Source organism: Larimichthys crocea, chromosome III (genome assembly GCF_000972845.2).
Source record: "Larimichthys crocea isolate SSNF chromosome III, L_crocea_2.0, whole genome shotgun sequence".
NCBI lineage: Eukaryota > Metazoa > Chordata > Actinopteri > Sciaenidae > Larimichthys > Larimichthys crocea.
Window position 1 is genome coordinate 8,894,227 of NC_040013.1, and position 21,156 is coordinate 8,915,382.

A 21,156-nucleotide genomic window follows, 5' to 3' on the forward strand; every position below is an offset into this window, starting at 1 on the left:
GATGAGCTGATTTTTTTTCTGTTTTTCCCCAAAAGCTAACTAACCAATGCAGGCTCTGCTCGGTAAACGACGCCCTCGGTCAGTCCTTCTTCCTCTCCTTCTTCAACCAAAATACTGTTGAAGTCAAATGAATGGATGGTGGATGGTGATGGAGTAATTTCCTGCTCACCATATGGGTGTGGAGAGTGGGAATATCCACATATTCCCTAGGAAAGTGGAGAAATTGTTTCAGTCTCCAGCTTTATGTAATTTTTACTGATTTATTTCTTCTTCTTTTTTTTTGGTGACCAAATCAAGTACAGGAATATTAGTATGGAATGGGAAAAGATGTTAGCAGTTATGGAGATGGTTTTATACACTAGCTCTAGAGGTAAATATTGATCTTGGTGCAGAAGCCTTCAAGCAGAGAAATCACTCATCAGAACATCAGATTCATGACATTTTTTTGCATTAACAGAAAGAATCTTCAACATTTCACACGCAGGGCTCTTCATATTGATTTTCTGCAGTACGCAGCCCAGACAGTTCGAAGAAAACCAAGAAAGCATATTAGAAGATTACACTTGTCAGACTCAATTTTGAGAGGCAATACAACAAAATACCCCTCACAAGTACATTCCACATCCAGCAGGTGAGTTGGATAACTCCGCAGAGGCTTCCTACAGCTCTGTAATCCAGCTAACCTTGGCAGCCCAAAGGTCTCGCTGTGTAATCCAATGGCAGATTCAATACATGAGAAATGCAGCTCTGAAGCCGAAAGAATGTAAGGCAGTTTGTGCAGAGTCCTGCACATAGAGTACAGGTGCCTGGAGCAATGAACATGCCGTCGGACAGACCCAATGTTTTGACAGGTGCCCCGGTGTGTTTGAATGTACCAGAGGGTCTGTGCTCTTGGGAAATTCAATAATATAATAAGATGAAGCAAAGGGCACAGAACATTTTAGACTGGTCGCCACCTCTGAAAGAACGTTGGGTGGAATGCTAAACCATGCAGCCTACCTCCGCTTTTTTTTTCCCGCATGAAAAATTCAAGCCCTCGTAAGCTGAACCCTCATGACTGGTTACTAAGTCGGTCACACAAAAATAAAGACGGCCTGACTCACAGCCTCACGTACACGCAGTGGCAAATCCCCGGTGTGCTGAACACATTTTCAAAGCAATATGTATAAACCTCAGAGTAACCCCAGCAGGTATGCATACACTTGTCCCTTTACCCCCAACACACAGGTCGATTTCTACTTTCAATTTTCAGACAGCTTTAAAGTAAAGAAAAATAGAAAATATACAAATTCTAATGCTTACAGGCAGCGGTTTGGCAACTCCTATCTGGACTTTGCCAAGCTTGGCACCCTTCAGGGCCTGAACAGCATCCTCCAGGCTGGCGTTGTCAAGGTTGGTGGTGTTAACGTACATGAGACGGTCTCCTGGCAGCAGTCTTCCATCCTGCTCGGCCACGCCATTGGGAACCAGAGAACGAATCACGATCACCGTCTTGGAGGGATCCAGTGGGTCCTGTGGCAGAGAAGCAGTCAGGAGGCGAACTCAAACAGCTTCAAACTTTACATGGAAATCACAGAGAATTTGATGTGTCTGGAAGATATTACACAATTTGTCACTTTTTCTGTGGAAATACTATTTTATCTGACAAGACTCTAAAATTATTATGACTATGCAGGTTAACTATTGTTTCCTGGTGATATAACTTGCTACCCTAAAAGTTCAAATAAAAGTTTAACAGCTAAAAATAAATATAACAGCATATATAAAAGTACAAATACATAGGTGGAAAATAAAAGCAAAAACAGTAAATTAACAAACGTCCCTGAAGATTTCCCACCTGGTAGTCCAGAATGCTGAATCCCAATCCCCCTTCTCCCTTTTCAAGCTCGATATTCTGGATCTCCAACTCCCACATCGCCAAAGGAGATCCTATTGCCTCCTCTGTCACATTATCCTGTGTCGCTGCCACCGCGGTCACTTCTGTGTCTTCAGCAACCAGTACGCTGCTCAGGTCTATTTGTTTCTGCAGAGGAAAAGCCCCAAACCTCTATGTAACGGCATGCCTTGCTCAGTTTCACTCCCATCCCATAGGCTGCTACCCTCTAGTCGTGTTTCTGGCTCAGTTTTCTGGCAGTAGATAAAAGGGAAATATCTTTGGGGTGCTAGGGCCTTATTACATTATCATAGATAAAGCTGGAGAGATGAAAACCCCCTCCCCAAAGGGAAGCTGCTTTTGATGTCTCATATCTCGAGCAAATGTTGTTGCCTATTGCTGCTGAGGTATTACCAGAATTGGTCTTAATAAACTTCCAGACTCCCCTGCTTATCGCTAAGTCTTAATCCATCACGGTTGACAACGTGGAAAGCCAATGGAGCGATTGACAGCCCGGGCTAAGCTAATAATGGTTGATGGGCTATAAAGGAGGAGGAGGACCTAAAGACTATTGCTCTCCAATCATATTCCCTTGCTTATATGCGGGGGCGGGGAAAGATTTTTCATGCTACGTTAGTGCACGTCAAGGAGATGCAGGGAGTTTCCGACTGTACTTAGATGCATCATCCGCTGCAATGCTCTGTAAGTAATATAGACTGCTGATTTTTAGCCATAAGAAGAGAAATATTTATTTACTTACTCTATCTTAAACATAAGGAGCGAAGAAATTCAAGGTGATAAGTAAAAAAATATATATATATACATTCTATATTTTGAAAATCTGGCTAAAATTGTTGTATGTAGTTAGTCGTATGCTATATCATAGCAAAGCAAAAGCAGTACCTGTAATTCAGGTGTTGTGGACAAAACCTCTGACTCTGGTTGGACAGTATCCAGGTCAGTCTGCAGGTGAGGAGCCGGCCTACAGCATGTCATGTATACACAGAGTGGGAGCTCCTTCAAGATTCTGACCACTTCCTTATGGGTCTCACCAATTAGGGATATACCATTTACCTGTGACAGAAAATGTTAGTCTTAGAATACCATAAAGTAGAGTATTCAGGGTTTAAAACAGCATTAATTGATTTGTTTTCTTTTTTTTCTCTGCTCTTTAGTGCGCTGGTCTGGTCTCCACCAACCTCCTGCAGGGAAATACCTCCTAGTTACTTTGTCTGTTTGGCATTTAGCATGCAATGGGTATTGAAGAGCTTTTTGAAAGCTACCTGATGTGGCTGGGAAATGGGGTTGATGAGAGTGGTGAGTGAACCACAACAGTAGAATAGTAGGTCGTAAAAAATCTAAACAATGAGCTGAAATACACTGAAACTGAGCTGCGATAATTCTTTGTGGTTTACACTGCGCATGATCCCTTTCACATGACACATGGTCATTCGACCTTTTGTTAATATAAAAATATTGCTGTGTGCAGCTTTAAGTTACACTTTAGTTTGATCAGTTCCTGTCGGGGTGCTAAAGATTGGAGGAGCTGCTTACTGGCTAACCACAGAGGAACTATAACAGACAGATCTATGTACGCTGAAGTATGTGTATACTATATGTAGCATATCAATACAACAACCTAGATACATGTACTGTAGATCTCTGTAAACATAAGTGGCAAATGCAATATGAAGAGGTCCACACTGTTGGTAATTAAATGTTCCCTCTCATTTAAGGGGCCACGTACCTCAAGCAGTTCATCTCCACTGAACAGCTTGCCACAGCGACCAACGGGTCCCTCAGGTAGAACAGAGCGGATGTAATGATGCCCGCTGTTGGCTTCCAGACTGATGCCCAGGCCGCTGTTCTCACTAAACTTCTCCACCTGAGCCACCTGTTATGGAAAAAAAAAGATTTCAGCTGGCATGTGAAACATTTTGTCTGTTATCACAAGAGATTATTTTACTAGAAATCTATTATTGACTCAGTTTTTTTTGTTTGACTGCTCAGGGAATTTTCCTTTTTACCACTAAGAAGCCCAGAAACAAAGTCCTGGTACGCATAATTTGACACATGAAAGTACATAACATTTTTTAAAACTTTTTAAAAACTTACTACAACTTCATTACTTGGTCCCAGAATCTCTTGCCACTTCTTCATTAATTCTTCCTCTTCAAATGATGTTAGGTTCATCTCTTGGAAAACACAATACAAAGTACTTGCAATAACATGCAAAACAACATAAAAGGCAAATTTGTAAGAAATCATTCACAGCCACAGCGTACATTTCTATCGATTTTCAAGGTACTATAAATACTGTTCTGTCTGTGAAAATACCAGCAGCATCATCTAAGTATGTCCTCACGGTGTGTTTTGTCAGTCCGTGTGGTCTTGACAACAATAACCCTTATCTGTCAGATGTGTGCTCAGTATCTCTGCCGGTGTACTTAAAGAAGAATCCCGGCCTCGTACCATGTTTGTCTTCTGTTAGCTGATCCGTGGCAAGGCTGACATCAGATCCTTCGGTCTTTGTCTGGAGCGGCTTTTCATCTGCGGTGACTATAAACACACAATGATGAGACACACATTGAGAAGGACAGAAGCAGGCCACTGCGCAGACACATGCCACTATAGGCACATAGCCACTGGAAAACGTCATCTACTTTCCACTAACAGCACATACGGATACAAAGAAAACACTGCTGAATAGCAAGTGCCTTTTTATTTAATCCTCTACTACGTAATTCTTCCAAAATAAAGTAGTTTGAGCATGTCCTGCTCTTTCATAACCACCCTCAATTTTAAAGAGGAACTTATCTCATTTCCATATTGGTCTGAAAAGGATATGTACATGCCTCTGATGATGTTATCCATAATGACAGACTATAAACATTCAAAGACTTCAAATATCTGTTTAATGGTCCTGGTACTTTTTTTTACAACTTCATGCCACTGTTTATGTCTTTGGAGTTCCACAGGGCACTGAATTGGTCGCCCATGAAATTACTACCCATGCGCCCAGACAAGCCATGGTCTAAAGCTGTACATCAGCACCTTTTAAGTGGCAACATAAAACTAATACTAGCTATCTGGTGTGCGAAAAGGAAGTCCATTTCACTGACTTGATAACAATTTAAGTGTGTAGTTAAATTTCTTGCCGTACTCCCGACTATTAAATGACCCATTACAACTTTGTACACCAATCCTACAGTATGAACACATGCCCGGTAGTTTAACTAAAATATATTATAGTTACCCACCAAACTATTCAGTTGTTTTCCCAAGGGAGATACAGAGGAATAATCTCACATAATACGAGGATGTAGACTTTTATTATCAAGTGCAAATTCCTGAAATTGTTTCTTTCTGACAAATTTCAAAGCAGCCGAGAAAATACTGGCTTCCTCTGTCTGCTTACTGCTGGCTGCTAGTTTTTTCTACAGGTTTTTGGGCTATAACTTTACACTGCCAGATTGAATCACTTTCAAGCTCCATCTATCACTATTGACAACTTATGCAAGTTGCTTTTCTTGCTTCTGCAATAGCCTGGGGATCCTGTCAGTACAGCTGGAGACAAGAGCTGTAGACTGTTTATTCTCTGTCTGTCTATCTCGTTTGATGATATATCATTTATGATGTTGTATCATAAAAATGCAAAAAAGTGATTTCAAAATGTGTAACAAGTACATCATGTGTACAAGCACACGCATGTAGACCTTGCTGCGTGGGTTGCCCCATCCAATGTTTGGCATCACACAGTTTTATTATTGAATATAGTTCAGGGTCTGAATAACACAATGGAAAACCTTTAGTTATTTCTGTAGAAATGTGGTTGTTGGGTCAGTCCAGCCAGTGCATTATTCTGTAATAATAACTGAGAAGGGTTGCACAGTTTTTTAAAAATGTTTTAAAATGCTGTCAAAATCTTGGCCTTTGTCACTGATCATTAATAATGAGTGTATTCCCTCTCTTATTAGCAGAAGATAGACAGCAGCGTGGACGTAATCGCTCTGTTTAATTCATTTAATTGATTATTCAATATTATCACCAGGGTAAAATGCTGACATAAATATTAACAAATAAATCTGTCTGCAGCAAAGTAAAGACACCTGTTATATATTTAACAGAGGGCCACCTTTCTCATTCTCATTAAATCGAGATGTTGACATCCGTTTGGACTGTATTTGAGTGCACCTCGAGTCAGTACTTTTCATATGCAGCTGGAGAAAGTTCTGTTTCTGCATTTTAATACACTGATACAAGTGACTGAAATTTCCATTTTTTCCCAGTCACTTGCCGCAGCATCATGAAAACCGTCAGAGCCACATTTACACATCAAATGACACCTTTTTTTTTTTGACGGGACGATGAGTAACAAGGAAATGTGTTTTTGTCTGTCCTCATTAAATGTCTCTCACGTTATCCCTCCTACCTTGAGCAGCCTCCTCAGACTTCTTCCTCTCCAGCTCGAGCTCCCTCATGACGGTGGTAGTGGTGGGGATGGTGGTTGAAGGGGGCAGGACGGGGACGGTGTGGGACACGACGGGGGGGATCTCGTCGGGCCTGAAGCCACGGCGGATCAGCTTGAGGTGGACTGTCTGGCCTGTGTGTCTGAGCACTTCCACTGCCTGTTGATTGGTGTAGCCCTGGATGTTTACACCATCGACCTGCAGGGGGCGATAATTGGCAAGCCCATGGATTAAACAAGGGTCAGAGCAGCTTGCCCTCTATATTCTTATTTGACTCAGGTAACATTTAAATAATATCAATTAATGTGACACACATGAGAATTCTGGTATAGTTTAGCCATTAACTTTATTTGTTTAGCTCATTTAGGACTGATAAAAACCTGCAAATTCACAGTCAATTAAGTGTTTTATTAAACTCTTAAATTGGCTCCCAAAGTGCATCATCATTTAAGAACAAAATGTAATCAAGCACACACACACACACACACACCAACACAGCAGAACAGAATGAGAGTTTGTGAGCACCTTAGAAAACACAGGGCAACATTAACTCAAGTTTCAAATGATGCAAGAAATTATACACAGTCATTGTTAACGTCCTTCAGTAATGAAACTTAAAAACTTAATTGCTCAGTGTGCGAATTTAAGACTCAAAGTCACGAGAACAAAAAACACTTTATGAACAGATCAGTTAATTGTAAATTATTCATTGTGCACATAATTATTTCCCTCCATTGGCTAAATGAGCAAATGTGATCACTGTGATAGATGATATTAAACATTCACTGCATATTTGCCACTAAAGAAAATAGTAGTGGCGACAGAGAGTATAATTGGGGTACTTACAGCTATTATCTGGTCCCCAACATGAATACGGCCATCTTGGTCTACAGCGCTGTCTTTTGTGATGCTCTTCACGAAAATACCAGAGGGCTCTATGGAATCAGAATAAGTACAAAAAAAAAAAGAATAAGGAGATAAATTATAGCCTTGAAACAAAAGTTAGATTAATAAGCTTATTGTTAAATGTTTTAATATTAAAGTCAAATTCAGTAAGCATCAATAATATATAAATATATAAATCATAAACCCAGTGCACACAAGAATGTAGAGTACTTTTTATTTAAGGCAATTCAATATACAATTCAATTTTGTGCATATAGAAGGTTATATAAAGGCTATCTGTGGTCCCATTATGTTTTGGCTAATTGCTATATCTTATAGCTCAATAAAAGTTTCATTTCATTAACATAACCTTATAAAGTTATTATTAAAGATGTAGCTGTCAAATCCAGCAGACAGAGAGCGACAATAGCATTTATATAAAGCTGTGTTTATGTCCCACCTGATGAGGTCTAATGTTCACTTTTTCATTTAGCTCTGTTCTGGACCTCTGAGGAAATGATTTCTGTCTTTAGCTGATAAATGCTTCATACTCATTTCTGTTTATTTGAAAAGAGATGCCAGAGTTTGAAACTGGGTTGATGAGAGCTGAACTTGTGGGCCTAAAGACCAAAACAATACGCTAAAAGATGATAAAACACTATACAGAGTTGGGGGACAATAATGGATTTATTGCTATAAGCAAGCGCTTTCATATTATACATTTACATCTTTTTTTTTTGTAGGCTACAATAAATTATGATACTAAACCTGTTCTCTCATTTCTCACCTGAATTTTTATCTCCAACATAACCAGCGATAGTGATGCCCAGTCCTTGGGTGTTCTTGGTAAGGTTCACATCAAACGCTTCAGCCTCCTCGTCCTCATAGTCCTGTGAAAAGATTCATGGGAATGTCAGGTACTCATCACTAACAAGTACAGTAAAGGATGATTCATTTGTCATCAGCGGAAAAGCGCTCCGACCACACCCCGCGATCACACATTTGAACTTTGATAATGATAAAGTCCGGCAGCTATAAAAAACGCAGCTTATGTGTGTGATCAAAAGGGTATGTTCGTCATTCATATAGTGACTCACTGAGATTCATAAATGTTTAAGTAGAGAGTGTTGAGAACAGCTATGGCTGCGAGTTTCTATCAGCTGTGTGAGTCACCGGTGATTTAACCCGCTATTTTCTTTCATTCCAGGAGATATTATATCCATCCATCTTCACGATTTGCTACCTGTTGTTCGTTGACAGTGGGCAGCACCACAGGCATGATAGCAGAGACGGAGGGATTCTCGTCCACGGGACCTCTGGTGACCACCAGCTTCACCCTGTTGCCGCACTGCCTGAGGACCTGAGCCACCTGTTCGCTCCCCATGCCGTACAGGTCAGTTTCCCCGATTCTCAGGATGTGGTCCCCACTGCGCAGGCGTCCATCCTGAGGTGGAAACCATACGTTTAGCTTCAGTAAAACTCAAACCCACAGTGACGCTGAGTACAAAAGACAGAATGACAGTTAATTGTGTGCTTGCTTGCAACGAACCCGTTCTCATTATGCCTAGCTGACAAGCGTAATCTCTTAGAGTGTCATAAAATACAAAAAAAATAAAAAAAATCATCTTCTTTTCATGATAATCACTGTATAAACATCTGTGAACAATGCCAAACCCTCGAACACAAAGAAAGCACACATGCTTTAAAGCAGCCACCTGATCAGCGATGCCTCCAGGGAGGATGGTTTTCACGATAACACCTGTGGTCTTTCCTCCAACAATACCAAAGCCGAGACCAGTGCCATCGTTGACCAGCTCAATTGTCTCCACGTGCTGCCACTAAGAGTAGAAAAAGAGAAGAACTTTCAAACGAATCCAGCCATAAACTTTAGAGATTTTAATAAGCTTAATCGTGCAGATGGTTGGAATATATACAGATATCATTGGTTGTGTGCGTTTGTTGTGCACGTTTTCATTCATGACGGTGGTATGAGAATGTATCTGTACCGCGCTGGAGTTGGCTGACAGTGTGCTGGCAGCAGAGGGCGTGCGGGACACCACAGGACTGGCCAGCTGTGGGATCGGTCCTCTTGCCACGGTGAGCTGGACCCTCTCTGAAGCACTCTGCAGCATGCCTATGGCCTGCTGGTGGGTCACCGTCTGGTCCAGGGGCTGGCCATTGATGGCTAAGATCTGATCGGCTTCTTTGAGCTTCCCATCGCTGTAGGCATGGAGTGTAAAAGTGGTGTCAGAGCCTCTGAGATTATAACTAAAGCTGCCTCTGATTGAGTAATTATCCTCATCTGTTCCCTCAGTTCACCCAGAGTACGCAGGATACTCCTTAAGAGTGTAACTTTGTCATTTGTTCTTAGGGTTTTTTGGCAGATTTAGTGAATTTTCAAGGCATAACACATTTTAATTTGAAGAAAACATCTGAAAGCCACAGTCTAAACAACAAAAAAAATGAAACAAAAGCTTCATTCTTGCATTTCTGGCAAAACAGCCAATAATGTAAGATTCCCTAAATTTCCCCAGTGAATCTGTCTGACTGTCTGAAATAGACTAATTCCTCAATTCTAATTCGGCAATTTGGCAAAAACTGTCTGGAACACACACTTTGTTGTGATTGGATTTTAATCACTCTGAAGTCCCTTCAGTGCTTCATGGCTCTTTGAATGATGGCATGTTGGTTCTTACATACCAGTGAGCAATGCTTCCCGGTTGAATCTCCTGGATGAAGATGCCGAGCTCTCCGCGGTTTTCGCTCTTTAGGCCCACCACGCTGAAGCCAAGACCTCCTGACACCGGCTTCTCCAGCTCCGCATGGGTCACGTACCGCCCCTGGATTATACGCACACACACACACACACATATATATATATACAATTTGGCACCATGCTGACTCACTATAGCATCAAAGCTGCAGGCAGCCTTTAGAAGTCTATTTGAAGTGCCTCCAGAGAAAAAGAACACAGCGTGAACTTGGTAGTTCTCATCTTTGCCTGTCTTTGGATATTTGGTTTCAGTCAGACTGATTCAAAGTGATCTACCTGTTTACAGATTAGGTGTTGATTTTTATGATGTGAGTTAACATGAGCAAAACATCAAAAATCTCTGTTTTTACCCTGACATTTAACTCAAAAGCAGTACACGGACCGCACCTGTGCCATGGAGTGAATAACGTGTTCAAATTCCTCAGGTGATGTCTTGCCATTGACGTGTGCAGCAGCTGACGTGTCCGAGTAGGAAACATGGCCACCGTTGGGCTTGACCGCGGCGACGTGATCGCTGAGGTCGCTCCCGCGTGACGCTGGGACACTCCCCTGCTTAAAAATAAAGGAGAAAAAAAAAAGAGAGAGATTATTCTGAAATGAGTTTTTCGTATAAATATATCAACAAAACAACAACCAGCTGATCAGATCAAACTGAAAACGATGAGAGCGGTGATCATCCGTTAGATTTCCAGCATTGAATTTCTACGGAATGATCCCACAGAGAGCTGCAATCGCTGGAGCTGATCCAACCAAAGACAATTAAAAGTTGGAACAAAAGAAAACATAATGACTCAGTCCTGCTGCGAACATAAACATTTAGCAGATTTCATTTTAGACACCAAAAAAACCCCTAAAGTCTGTGTGTCGGAAACCACTGGGATACCAGATAGTTTGTTATCCCACCACGATTAGCTGGATCTATGGCAGCCTAATCCTTCAGGAGATAATGGCTCTTCGCTGATGTTCCAACAATGACGAGGCTCCAAATACAATATTTCTATCATGGCGGCGGGGGGGGAGGTGGAGAAGCATCACTGGCCATCTGGATGCCTTAATATGCTTTGGTTTTAATCACTGCAATGACTTTACTTGTGTGACAGACGAATTACATGAAAACGACAACTGCATTTTTTCCCAATTTCATTAGCCAAAGGGCCTAATGTTTACGACCATCTGAACTGCATTGGAAAAGGACGGACGTAATGCACAGCAATAATTCCATAAACACTCCATTTGGCATATGGCGTTGCAAACCCAAAGCTGTCCTTGTGAACTTGTGCATTTGCGTCAGGAAGTTGCTCAACTTTCTATCTACTGTAAATGATTCTTTCTTTAAACGCAGTCCCAGAGAGCAGCGCGGACACGCGGGGGGACTCTATTGGTGGAAGCACACATTAGTGCCGCACGCTGCAAACAAAACCCTACGGGGCCCGGGCTAAGTTAGTGTAGCATGCTGCTAAAGTTGTAGTCCTCATGCATGAGCTTTGTTAGCCGGGGCCTGGCTATAAGAGGATTAAAGTTCCAGTTTGGTTCTTGCACATTTAAGAAATAGTTTCTGCCCCACTTCACACAGCGGCCTCTTTCTCACTGGAGAGCAGGGAGAGACCTTGTCGCCATAGCGACGTGGGCCCCGCGCAAGGCCTAACTAGCAGAGCCAGAAGACGGACAGTGTGTGTGTGTGTGTGTGTGTGTGTGTGTGTGTGTGTGTGTGTGTGTGTGTGTGTGTGTGTGTGTCTGGCTCTTGTCTCACAACAGAACACACAAAAAAAAAAAAACGCACCCTCTCTCCAAATTGGTTCTGCTTAAGGGAGAGAAACAAGTGCAGTTAGGGTTTGGGAGCTCTATAAAAACATCACGCAGACTCGTTGCAGTTTGTAAAATATGTCCATTCACCATTGTTTCAACAGTTTTTGCAATGAGTGGCTGCTTAATACATTTTGTAACAACCCATTCACTGGAACACACACACACACACACACTCACTCGCACACATGCATACCGGAATGTACCTCTTTTGAAATAAGCTAAATCGTCCAGCACACAAAAATGCCAGCAGGGCTTTTATAATCTAAATTCCACAAGGGGTAAAAAGCTCGAGCATCCCCTGCCTCCCCGCCGCATAGCTCACATATTTTCGTCTCTATTTCTCAAACGCTTTAGCCTGCCCCCCCCCCCCCCCTTTTCCACTGTGACTTAAGAGCTCTTTCCCTTTCCACTCAAAATGTTCAATTCTCAATGGAGAGAATCCGCTTGAAAAAAGGGTTTCCTGACTTCCACCAACTATCTCTGCTCATGTACCCATATTATATCTGCCTTGTGTGAACCCTTGACAGCAATTTGGCCACAGCGGCAGCACTACTGGGAATGGGGATTGAAAGGGTTGGGGGCGTGTGTCCTGACACGAGCCAAAAACAGAATCAGCGAGGTCACCCAGGGAACAGATAAGAGACGAGGGCAGTAGCCGTCACGAATATGGAAAATATTCCAACCTACCAGACGCGCAGGTTAGTACAGGAGTTTCAATTTTACCTTTTCTACCTGATGCCATGAAAGCAGCGGCAAAAGACTCAATACTCACATGCCCATATGTTCATCAAAAAACATTACTGCTCGCAGCTGTTAAAGAGCTCCCGTCCTAATGTGATTCCGCAGTCCTCTCTCTAGGCACAAAAGCATTCGAACGCTCAGCCAAAGCTAATATGAGGCTTTAACAGTCGGAGTAAGTCTAATTAAGTGGGTGTCTTCCCAGGGTTAAAGTCTTTTTAGTGCTAAATTACCCCAGTATGAACAGAAGGAATGATTACGGCGACCGGTACGTCTTCCAGTGTACATATGGGCACGCTTGTTTTAAAATAAACCTGGAAAAAAAGAATTAGAATTCATTGTCACAAACATATATTTGAGCGTCAACATCAAAATATCACCATAGCTAAGCCATGGATGCCTGTGTTTGGTGTCTACGTTGACGCTGTCACAGTGACTATGATTGTCATTTTTATATCCCCCCATCTTCATCCAACATGACGATAATAAAAGACAAATTAGGCTCTTATTCCTCATCAAATTCGCCTGCAACTTTTACTTCTGCGCCGAGTGTCATACTGCCATCTGGCATCTTGGCAGTTTATACTCATATACAAATAATGCATGACCTTGTGACCTCTTAATTACTTCCCATGGTGCCCTAGCCATCATTTGTATGCTACTTTGTTATTCTAATTTAACACCAGGCCCAGTTGTGCTTCATGAATTGGGCTAGTTATGTTTATTTGGTGTCTTTGTGAAATACTTTTGAGCGTACCTGGTCTCTGAGATGCTGGACGGACTTCTGCAAGGCCAGGATCTGGTGAAAGAGGGGGCTCTGGAGCACCGACTTGAGCAGGCTGAGCTTCTCCTCGGTGGGTACCTCCCCCCGCTCCTTCAGTTTGGCCTGGAGACGCTCCACCGCCTGCAAGGCACGCTGCGTGTCTGCAAGCCGTCACGCATATTTCAGTGACAGCGAAGTGACGGAGTGGATGAAGGGAGGGAGGAGGAGAGGCGTGTGGGAGAGATAGAGATGGAGAGAGGTGATGAGGATGGAGGCTTTATCAGTACATGAGGTGGGGGGTGCAACCATTTGGCGTAATTTCTTAAGCTAAGTATAGAGGAAAGATGGAAAGAGCCAGCTAAGGCTGATTGCCGCTCAACAGCCCATACTACATCGAAATCAGGTTTTGCCCCCAAACAAAAAAAAAAAAGCTTAATTTTCAATGAGCTGTTTGTCTGCAGAATAGCAATGTTTTCCTTTTGTGCCTTTAGGGTCAGCGGTGGGCTGCACGGGACCGTAGAATGAGTATCCAAAAGAAACAGATAAAAGAAGCCGGCCCTCCACAGTTTGCTTGCTGGACCCTGCATAAGCCCCAACAATCGAGCAACTCCAGGGCGGCTTGTTAGCGAGGATGGGAGAGCCCGACGTCATCTGGACAAAAATGAAGCAATTTCCGAAGCTCACCGACTGTGACTAACACCTAATAGGGCGTGCACAAGGTCCATGGCACTTTTTTTTTTTGCACCGAGAAGCTTTGTTGTTTGAACAAAGGTTGTAAACAATCCAATAACACTGGTCCCTCACTGGGGTTGTTTTTTTCTTCTTGTTCACCCACTGGTGCTACAGGCAGGTAAGTGTATCATTTCCATTGCCCTTGCCTAAGTGTGCATAATGAGGAGTCCCACAAGAGTGTGGCATGTGTGCGTGTGTCGGTCTGGTTGCACTTGCGCGTCCCGGAGCAGAGGATAAGGGTGATGCTATTAAAATAGTCGGTACTAGTTTCGATTCCACTGATATTGAATTCAAACACGGTAGATTTAAATGAGCCTCGCTGGCCCCCGACCTGCACGTTAACGCTTAATAGTACATAAGTACATGGTCAACATGCCAGTCTCCAGAGTGACCACAGATTGCGGCTTTAAAGAAAGAAGCTGGCAGCACCAATTTGGCTCCGCGCTTGACAGTTGGACAAATAAATCTCTATGGGGACAAACAAACAATCAAGTATATGGCAACATTATCTGATATGGCAACATTGGCAGTCCGCAAGCCTTGGAACTAAATCCAGGGCCTCTTTACACTGGTTGTGAAAAAAAAAAAAACTCACAGCAGGAGCCAAATACGGATGCAGAGCCAGCAAAGACGGACACCCAGCTGACTAAACCAACTCCCCTCTCTGCAGAAAGTGCTCTTTTTTTTTTTTTTTTTAGAAATGATGATTAAAAATAAAAAATAAAGACGCAGCGAATGTGCACAGGGCCATATTTCATGTTTTTATCTTGTTTATTACGCCAGTGTTGAATCCTAATGAAACAGCATTTGATGTTTCAGACACTTAAGCAGCTCGGCTAGGAGAGAGAAGAACGTCTGATAGATACGCGGCCAAACACTCCTTGTTATGCATCTTGTTAAAATATATTTCCAACACTGACACGATCAGTTGTATCTGTCATGAGAAAATAAAAAAGCTGTTACTTACCCATTGTTTCTATCATTTTTAGAACTCCAGGTGAGTTTGATTTCTCCCCATTAACAGCAAATTTCTTCCCTTTATCAAGGCCTGCGAAGGAAAACATAACGTGTTATGTCTTTTTTTCTTAACAAACAGACGTTTGCTGAATTTCTGGAACCTCCACCCTGGATGCAAACAGGAAGTAGAAGCTGAAAAAGCTCAATCCCCTCTGAACCAGACTTCTTAAACACTGTCTTTTTTTGGAAAGGTCAACATGAAAGGGAAAATGGATTTATTCCCTTTCCGTCAGGGGGCCCATATTTATCTCTTTAAGAATTCTTTGCCATAACATAACAGAGTAAGCATTGTGCTGAAGAACTGCGGGCTATTTACCAAGTCCCCAGTGCAACGGTGCATTCGAGCACACATCTACTGTAGCTTGTTGGTGTCTTTATGTTTGAGTAATGCTCTCATTGATGGATTAACACCTGGTAATTTACGTTCTTGGGTCTTCATTCGGTGATCTTTAGCAGCGTGACATATCAAAAATATCCAGACAAAAGCAGCAAATCCTCACATTAATGAAGCTGTTCACCAACAGTTTCCATGGACTTGTTTTTGTCGTGCTCCTCGGTGAAAAAGGTTTATTAAAATGTACTGAAGTAGCTCTTTTTATTTCCATAACATAATACATCAGTTCTATAATTTGCTTGACAGTAAGTGGAAGGGAACGCAAACACAGTTTGCCATCAAATACGTGCTCACAGATTGCTTCGATCAGAAATGGGAAACCAGGGTAGCGTAGTGGGTTAAGCAGCCGCCCCGTGTGTGGAGGCTATAGTCCTCGCTGCAGCTGGCCCTGGTTCGAAACTCCTGCATTGGACGGCCATTTACTGCGTCACTCCCCCTTTCTCTGCCCCCTGCTTCCTGTCTATCTTCAGCTGTCCTATCATAAAAGGCATAAAAGGCCAAAAAATAATCTTAAAAGAAAGGGGAAACCAGCCAAACTTAATGGCAACATACAAAGCTGATTATGTCTTTTTATACCTGACTAACGCTCCCGTTGATGGCTGTTAGTTCCCATCCCATCAGGATCGTCATACTTGACTTTGGAGGTGGCTTCGTTGCGATGTGTGACACGACTCAGGCAGACGTTACACGATTAAAGGAGATTGTTGGGATAATTAAAAGCCCCGTGTAGACTCTTGGAATAGCTACAGTGCAATTCATCCACTGTGTGTTTAAAACTTTCAGACTGTCTAATGAGCTTTCTGAATACGGCGTGCGGCTGATGTGTGTTTTACTTGTAAATTATTGGATTTATTTTTAATTAAAGTTAGTTTTTTGGAGTAGTGCTGACTTTCTGTAGCGTACTAATAGAAAGCTAAAGGAGGGGATGAATCTATTTATTTTTACTACTTAATTACAGCTACAGAAAGCCTTTCACATATATATTTTCATAAAGTTTCATAAAGTCTTGAGCTTTAACAGTTACAACAACACAGATATAATAATAGTATTATGGGTGGTGCCTTCAGGGATGCTTTAATATATCGGAAATATTAGTGCACAGTTCCTCCTCCTTCTCAGCAGCAGCATATACAGCATATTACAGTACACACAGCGGCTTGTGATGATTCACTGAAGGCCCAGAGAAGTCATTAGTTACCGGTACACGGTGGATTTGAAACACGGGGAGCTTAAAGGTGGCATTTGCCTCCGAAAATACTCGGTCGGTGCCGTCATGCGTGTGAGCTTTGCCGTGACCACAGACAGCCAATGACAACAGGTTGTTGTAATGCTCGTTCGTCGTGTTAAAGCATTTGCTACAGTAGATGTGAGTGTATTGTTGATATATATGTGTGTATGTATAAAAAAAAAAGCTGCTTTTATTTTGAATAAAGTCGCCAAAGCACTTGGGACAATCCGCTTTTCTCAACTCCTCCTCCTCCATCTCATCCATGGAGCAGAAAAAGCAACAGGCTTTCCGAGGAGGAGACTAGACCGAAGAAGTTAGCTCGTATCGGCTTTAAAAAACCAAACACCCACGGTGTCTGTTTACACTCACAACATTACACAGTTTATAGTCGAAAAGCGGGTTTTTGTTTTGTTTTTTAAAACCCGTCTTTCTTGCTTTAGTGACGCGACGACAGGGAATATTTTCCTCTCATTAGCGATAATGTGGAGAACAAAGGCGACTTCTTCCAAGGAATTAAAAAAATAAAGAAGCTGAAGTTGTTATTATTTTTCCACAGAATCTTTAGCGACATTTACACGAGTGAAACTTGGTCAGAAAACAGCCACTTACATGAGTGTGGAGGCGGCCAATGTCCCGTCCTATCCTCTGTTGTCCTGCGGCTAACGGCGCACTGACTGGGGCTTAAAGATGGGGCGTAGTGTAACCCGATCCTCCATGGAGAGCTGAGCTGGGGCTGAAGCGCCCCTTGCTGGTTGCCCTTAACACCCAGGCCCTGGCTCCAAGCTCCAGGGCCATGTCATATACAGGGTTCCCACGGGTGCTTGAATTCCTTAAAAAATGCTTGGATTTCAATTCAGTGTTTTCAAGGTTGTGAAAATGCTTGGATTTTTTGTGAGGTGCTTGAAAATGCTTGAAATTTGTGTGATGTCTATCTCAATAAACCAAGAGAAAACAAAAATGTTTCCTAAGCGGCTACGCGCTTGATCCGATGCCTTTACATGCAGAACTCAGTTCATACTCGCTTGGTGTTCTGCCGAGAAATAACTATGGTGGCCCTGAAATGCAAAACACAACAGCAAATTCAAAAACACAATAGCAAATCATAAAACACAATGGCAAATCATAAAACACAATAGCAAACTGAAAAACACAATAGCAAATCAAAAAACACAATACCAAATTAAAAAACACAATACCAAATTCAAAAACACAATAGCAAATCAAAAAACACAATATCAAATTCAAAAACACAATAGCAAATTCAAAAACAAAATAGCAAATCAAAAAACACAACAGCAAATCAAAAAACACAACAGTAAATTCAAAATGGAAAAGGTAGGTACCCTCGGGAGACATGAATCGTCACTGATTGGACTGGTGGTCCGTCCTTTGAACTGGAAGGACATGGTTTACATGTTTTCAAAATATGAGCGCTGTTAACTTTTTGAATTTGCTGTTGTGTTTTTTGATTTGCTGTTGTGTTTTGCACTTCAGGGCCACCATACATTAGACCTCCTCCATCACACTAACTAACTGACATTAAAACAAGCTAACGCCATTATCAAACCGCGTCAGGCTCAAAGTTACTATCCTCAAGCAACAGACAAATAATTTTTAATGACATTATCTTTACTGTACCTCTGTCTTTGTGTATTTTTATCCTCCTCTTCTTCTCTTTTCTTCTTTCTCTGGACACTGAGGTACTGAAGTAGCTCTTTTTATTTCCATAACATAATACATCAGTTCTATAATTTGCCTGACAGTAATGGAAGGGAACGCAAACACAGTTTGCCATCAAATACGTGGTCCCAGATTGCTCCGATCAGAAAGAGGAAACCAGGGTAGCGTAGTGGGCTAAGCGGCCGCCCCGTGTGTGGAGGCTATAGTCCTCGCTGCAGCTGGCCCCGGTTCGAATCCCACATCGGACGGCCATTTACTGCGTGTCACTTCCCCTCTCTCTGCTTCCTGTCTATCTTCAGCTGTCCTATCATAAAAGGCCAAATAAATTATCTTAAAAAAAAGAAAGGGGAAACCAGCCAAACTTAATGGCAACATACAAAGCTGGTTATGTCTTTTTATACCTGACTAACGCTCCCGTTGATGGCTGTTAGTTCCCATCCCATCAGGATCGTCATACTTGACTTTGTAGGTGGCTTTGTTGCGATGTGTGACACGACTCAGGCAGACGTTACAGATTAAAGGAGATTGTTGGGATAATTAAAAGCCCCGTATAGACTCTTGGAATAGCTACAGTGCAATTCATCCACTGTGTGTTGAGAACTTTCAGACTGTCTAATGAGCTTTCTGAATACAGCGTGCGGCTGGATGTGTGTTTTACTTGTAAATTATTGGATTTATTTGTAATTAAAGTTAGTTTTTGACTGACTTTCTGTAGCGTACTAATAGAAAGCTAAAGGAGGGGATGAATCTATTTATTTTACTACTTAATTACAGCTACAGAAATCCTTTCACATATATATATATTATATATTTTTTTCCAAAAGTTTATAATGTCTTGAGCTTTAACAGTTACACAACACAATATAATAATAGTATTATGGGTGGTGCCTTCAGGGATGCTTTAATATATCGGAAATATAGTGGCCGTTCCTCCTCCTTCTCAGCAGCAGCATATACAGCAATTACAGTACACACAGCGGCTTGTGATGATTCACTGAAGGCCCAAAGAAGTCATTAGTCACCGGTACACGGTGGATTTGAAACACGGGGAGCTTAAAGGTGGCATTTGCCTCCGAAAATACTCGGTCGGTGCCGTCATGCGTGTGAGCTTTGCCGTGACCACAGACAGCCAGACAACAGGTTGTTGTAATGCTCGTTCTCGTGTTAAAGCATTTGCTACAGTAGATGTGAGTGTATTGTTGAATATAATGTGTGTATGTATAAAAAAAAAGCTGCTTTATTTTGAATAAGTCGCCAAAGCACTTGGGACAATCCGCTTTTCTCAATCCTCCTCCTCCATCTCATCCATGGAGCAGAAAAAGCAACAGGCTTCCGAGGAGGAGACAGACCGAAGAAGTTAGCTCGTATCGGCTTTAAAAAACCAAACACCACGGTGTCTGTTTACACAAACATACACGTTTATAGTCGAAAAGCGGGTTTTTGTTTTGTTTTTTAAAAACCCGTCTTTCTTGCTTTAGTGAGCGCGACGACGGAGAATATTTCTCCTCATTAGCGATAATGTGGAGAACAAAGGCGACTTCTTCCAAGGAATTAAAAAAATAAAGAAGCTGAATTTGTTATTATTTTCCACAGAATCTTTAGCGACATTTACACGAGTGAAACTTGGTCAGAAAACAGCCACTTACATGAGTGTGGAGGCGGCCAATGTCCCGTCCTATCCTCTGTTGTCCTGCGGCAACGGCGCACTGACTGGGGCTTAAAGATGGGGCGTAGTGTAACCCGATCCTCCATGGAGAGCTGAGCTGGGGCTGAAGCGCCCCTTGCTGGTGCCCTTAACACCAGGCCCTGGCCCCAAGCTCCAGGGCCATTATAACAGGGTTCCCACGGGTGCTGAATCCTTGAAAATGCTTGAATTTCAATTCAGTGTTTCAAGTGTGAAAATGCTTGGATTTTTTGTGAGTGCTTGAAAATGCTGAATTTGTGTGATGTCTATCTCAATAAACCAAGAGAAAACAAAATGTTTCCTAAGCGGCTACGCGCTTGATCCGATGCCTTTACATGCAGAACTCAGTTTCATACTCGCTTGGTGTTCCCGAGAAAAATAATGGTGGCCCTGAAATGCAAAACCAACAGCAAATTCAAAAACACAATAGCAAATCATAAAACACAATGGCAAATCATAAAACACAATAGCAAACTGAAAAACACAATAGCAAATCAAAAAACACAATACCAAATTAAAAAACACAATACCAAATTCAAAAACACAAAGCAATCAAAAAACACAATATAAATTCAAAAACACAATAGCAAATTCAAAAACAAAAAGCAAATCAAAAAACACAACAGCAAATCAAAAAACACAACAGTAAATTCAAAATGGAAAAGGTAGGTACCCTGGGAGACATGAATCGTCACTGATTGGATGGTGGTCCGTCCTTTGAACTGGAAGGACATGGTTTACATGTTTTCAAAATATGAGCGCTGTTAACTTTTTGAATTTGCTGTTGTGTTTTGCACTTCAGGGCCACCATAAATAACAGTAGACTACTATCGACACCTGATACATTACATTCCAGTAAATCATGAGTGTCTCTTGTCTGTATTTTGTCTTCCTGGGGCTGGTACAAAGCAAAGCATACTGGTTGATCATCAAGCAGCACTAGCATGTATCTTGTTAATGGACAGGGTCCGCACAGTAAGTGTGGATTGGGTCTGTGTGATGGTCCTTGCTGTGAAAGGTTTCCACACACTGAAAAGAAATTACTCGTCTGCTGATAGACATACTTTAGCCCCCTTCAGGCATTGTCACTGTGTTATGGTGCCTATGGGTAAGG

At 42.0% G+C, this 21,156-nt stretch overlaps 1 protein-coding gene across 12 annotated transcripts in view; it reads right to left on the reverse strand.

Annotated features, from left to right (window-relative positions):
* The window catches only part of mpdz (multiple PDZ domain crumbs cell polarity complex component), a 46,009-nt gene extending 25,995 nt beyond the window's left edge, over window positions 1-20,014 (reverse strand). For 8 of the 12 annotated variants that reach the window (XM_027277661.1, XM_027277668.1, XM_027277665.1 and 5 more), the window contains exons 1-18: window positions 17,288-17,448; window positions 15,007-15,087; window positions 13,302-13,468; window positions 10,388-10,552; window positions 9,928-10,067; window positions 9,234-9,447; window positions 8,943-9,065; window positions 8,471-8,671; window positions 8,015-8,117; window positions 7,189-7,277; window positions 6,306-6,540; window positions 4,346-4,432; window positions 3,989-4,068; window positions 3,621-3,767; window positions 2,777-2,947; window positions 1,838-2,023; window positions 1,303-1,512; window positions 45-206 (exon numbers count right to left, since the gene is read on the reverse strand). In XM_027277661.1, coding sequence (XP_027133462.1) covers window positions 45-206; window positions 1,303-1,512; window positions 1,838-2,023; window positions 2,777-2,947; window positions 3,621-3,767; window positions 3,989-4,068; window positions 4,346-4,432; window positions 6,306-6,540; window positions 7,189-7,277; window positions 8,015-8,117; window positions 8,471-8,671; window positions 8,943-9,065; window positions 9,234-9,447; window positions 9,928-10,067; window positions 10,388-10,552; window positions 13,302-13,468; window positions 15,007-15,022 — 2,496 coding nt within the window. In that variant the 5' untranslated portion in view covers window positions 15,023-15,087; window positions 17,288-17,448. Of the gene's footprint in view, window positions 1-44; window positions 207-1,302; window positions 1,513-1,837; window positions 2,024-2,776; window positions 2,948-3,620; window positions 3,768-3,988; window positions 4,069-4,345; window positions 4,433-6,305; window positions 6,541-7,188; window positions 7,278-8,014; window positions 8,118-8,470; window positions 8,672-8,942; window positions 9,066-9,233; window positions 9,448-9,927; window positions 10,068-10,387; window positions 10,553-12,578; window positions 12,598-13,301; window positions 13,469-15,006; window positions 15,088-17,287; window positions 17,449-20,004 lie in introns of those variants that run through there. The other 4 variants (XM_027277659.1, XM_027277660.1, XM_027277666.1 and 1 more) reach the window with 4 other exon arrangements.
* Window positions 20,015-21,156: the final 1,142 nt, after the last annotated feature.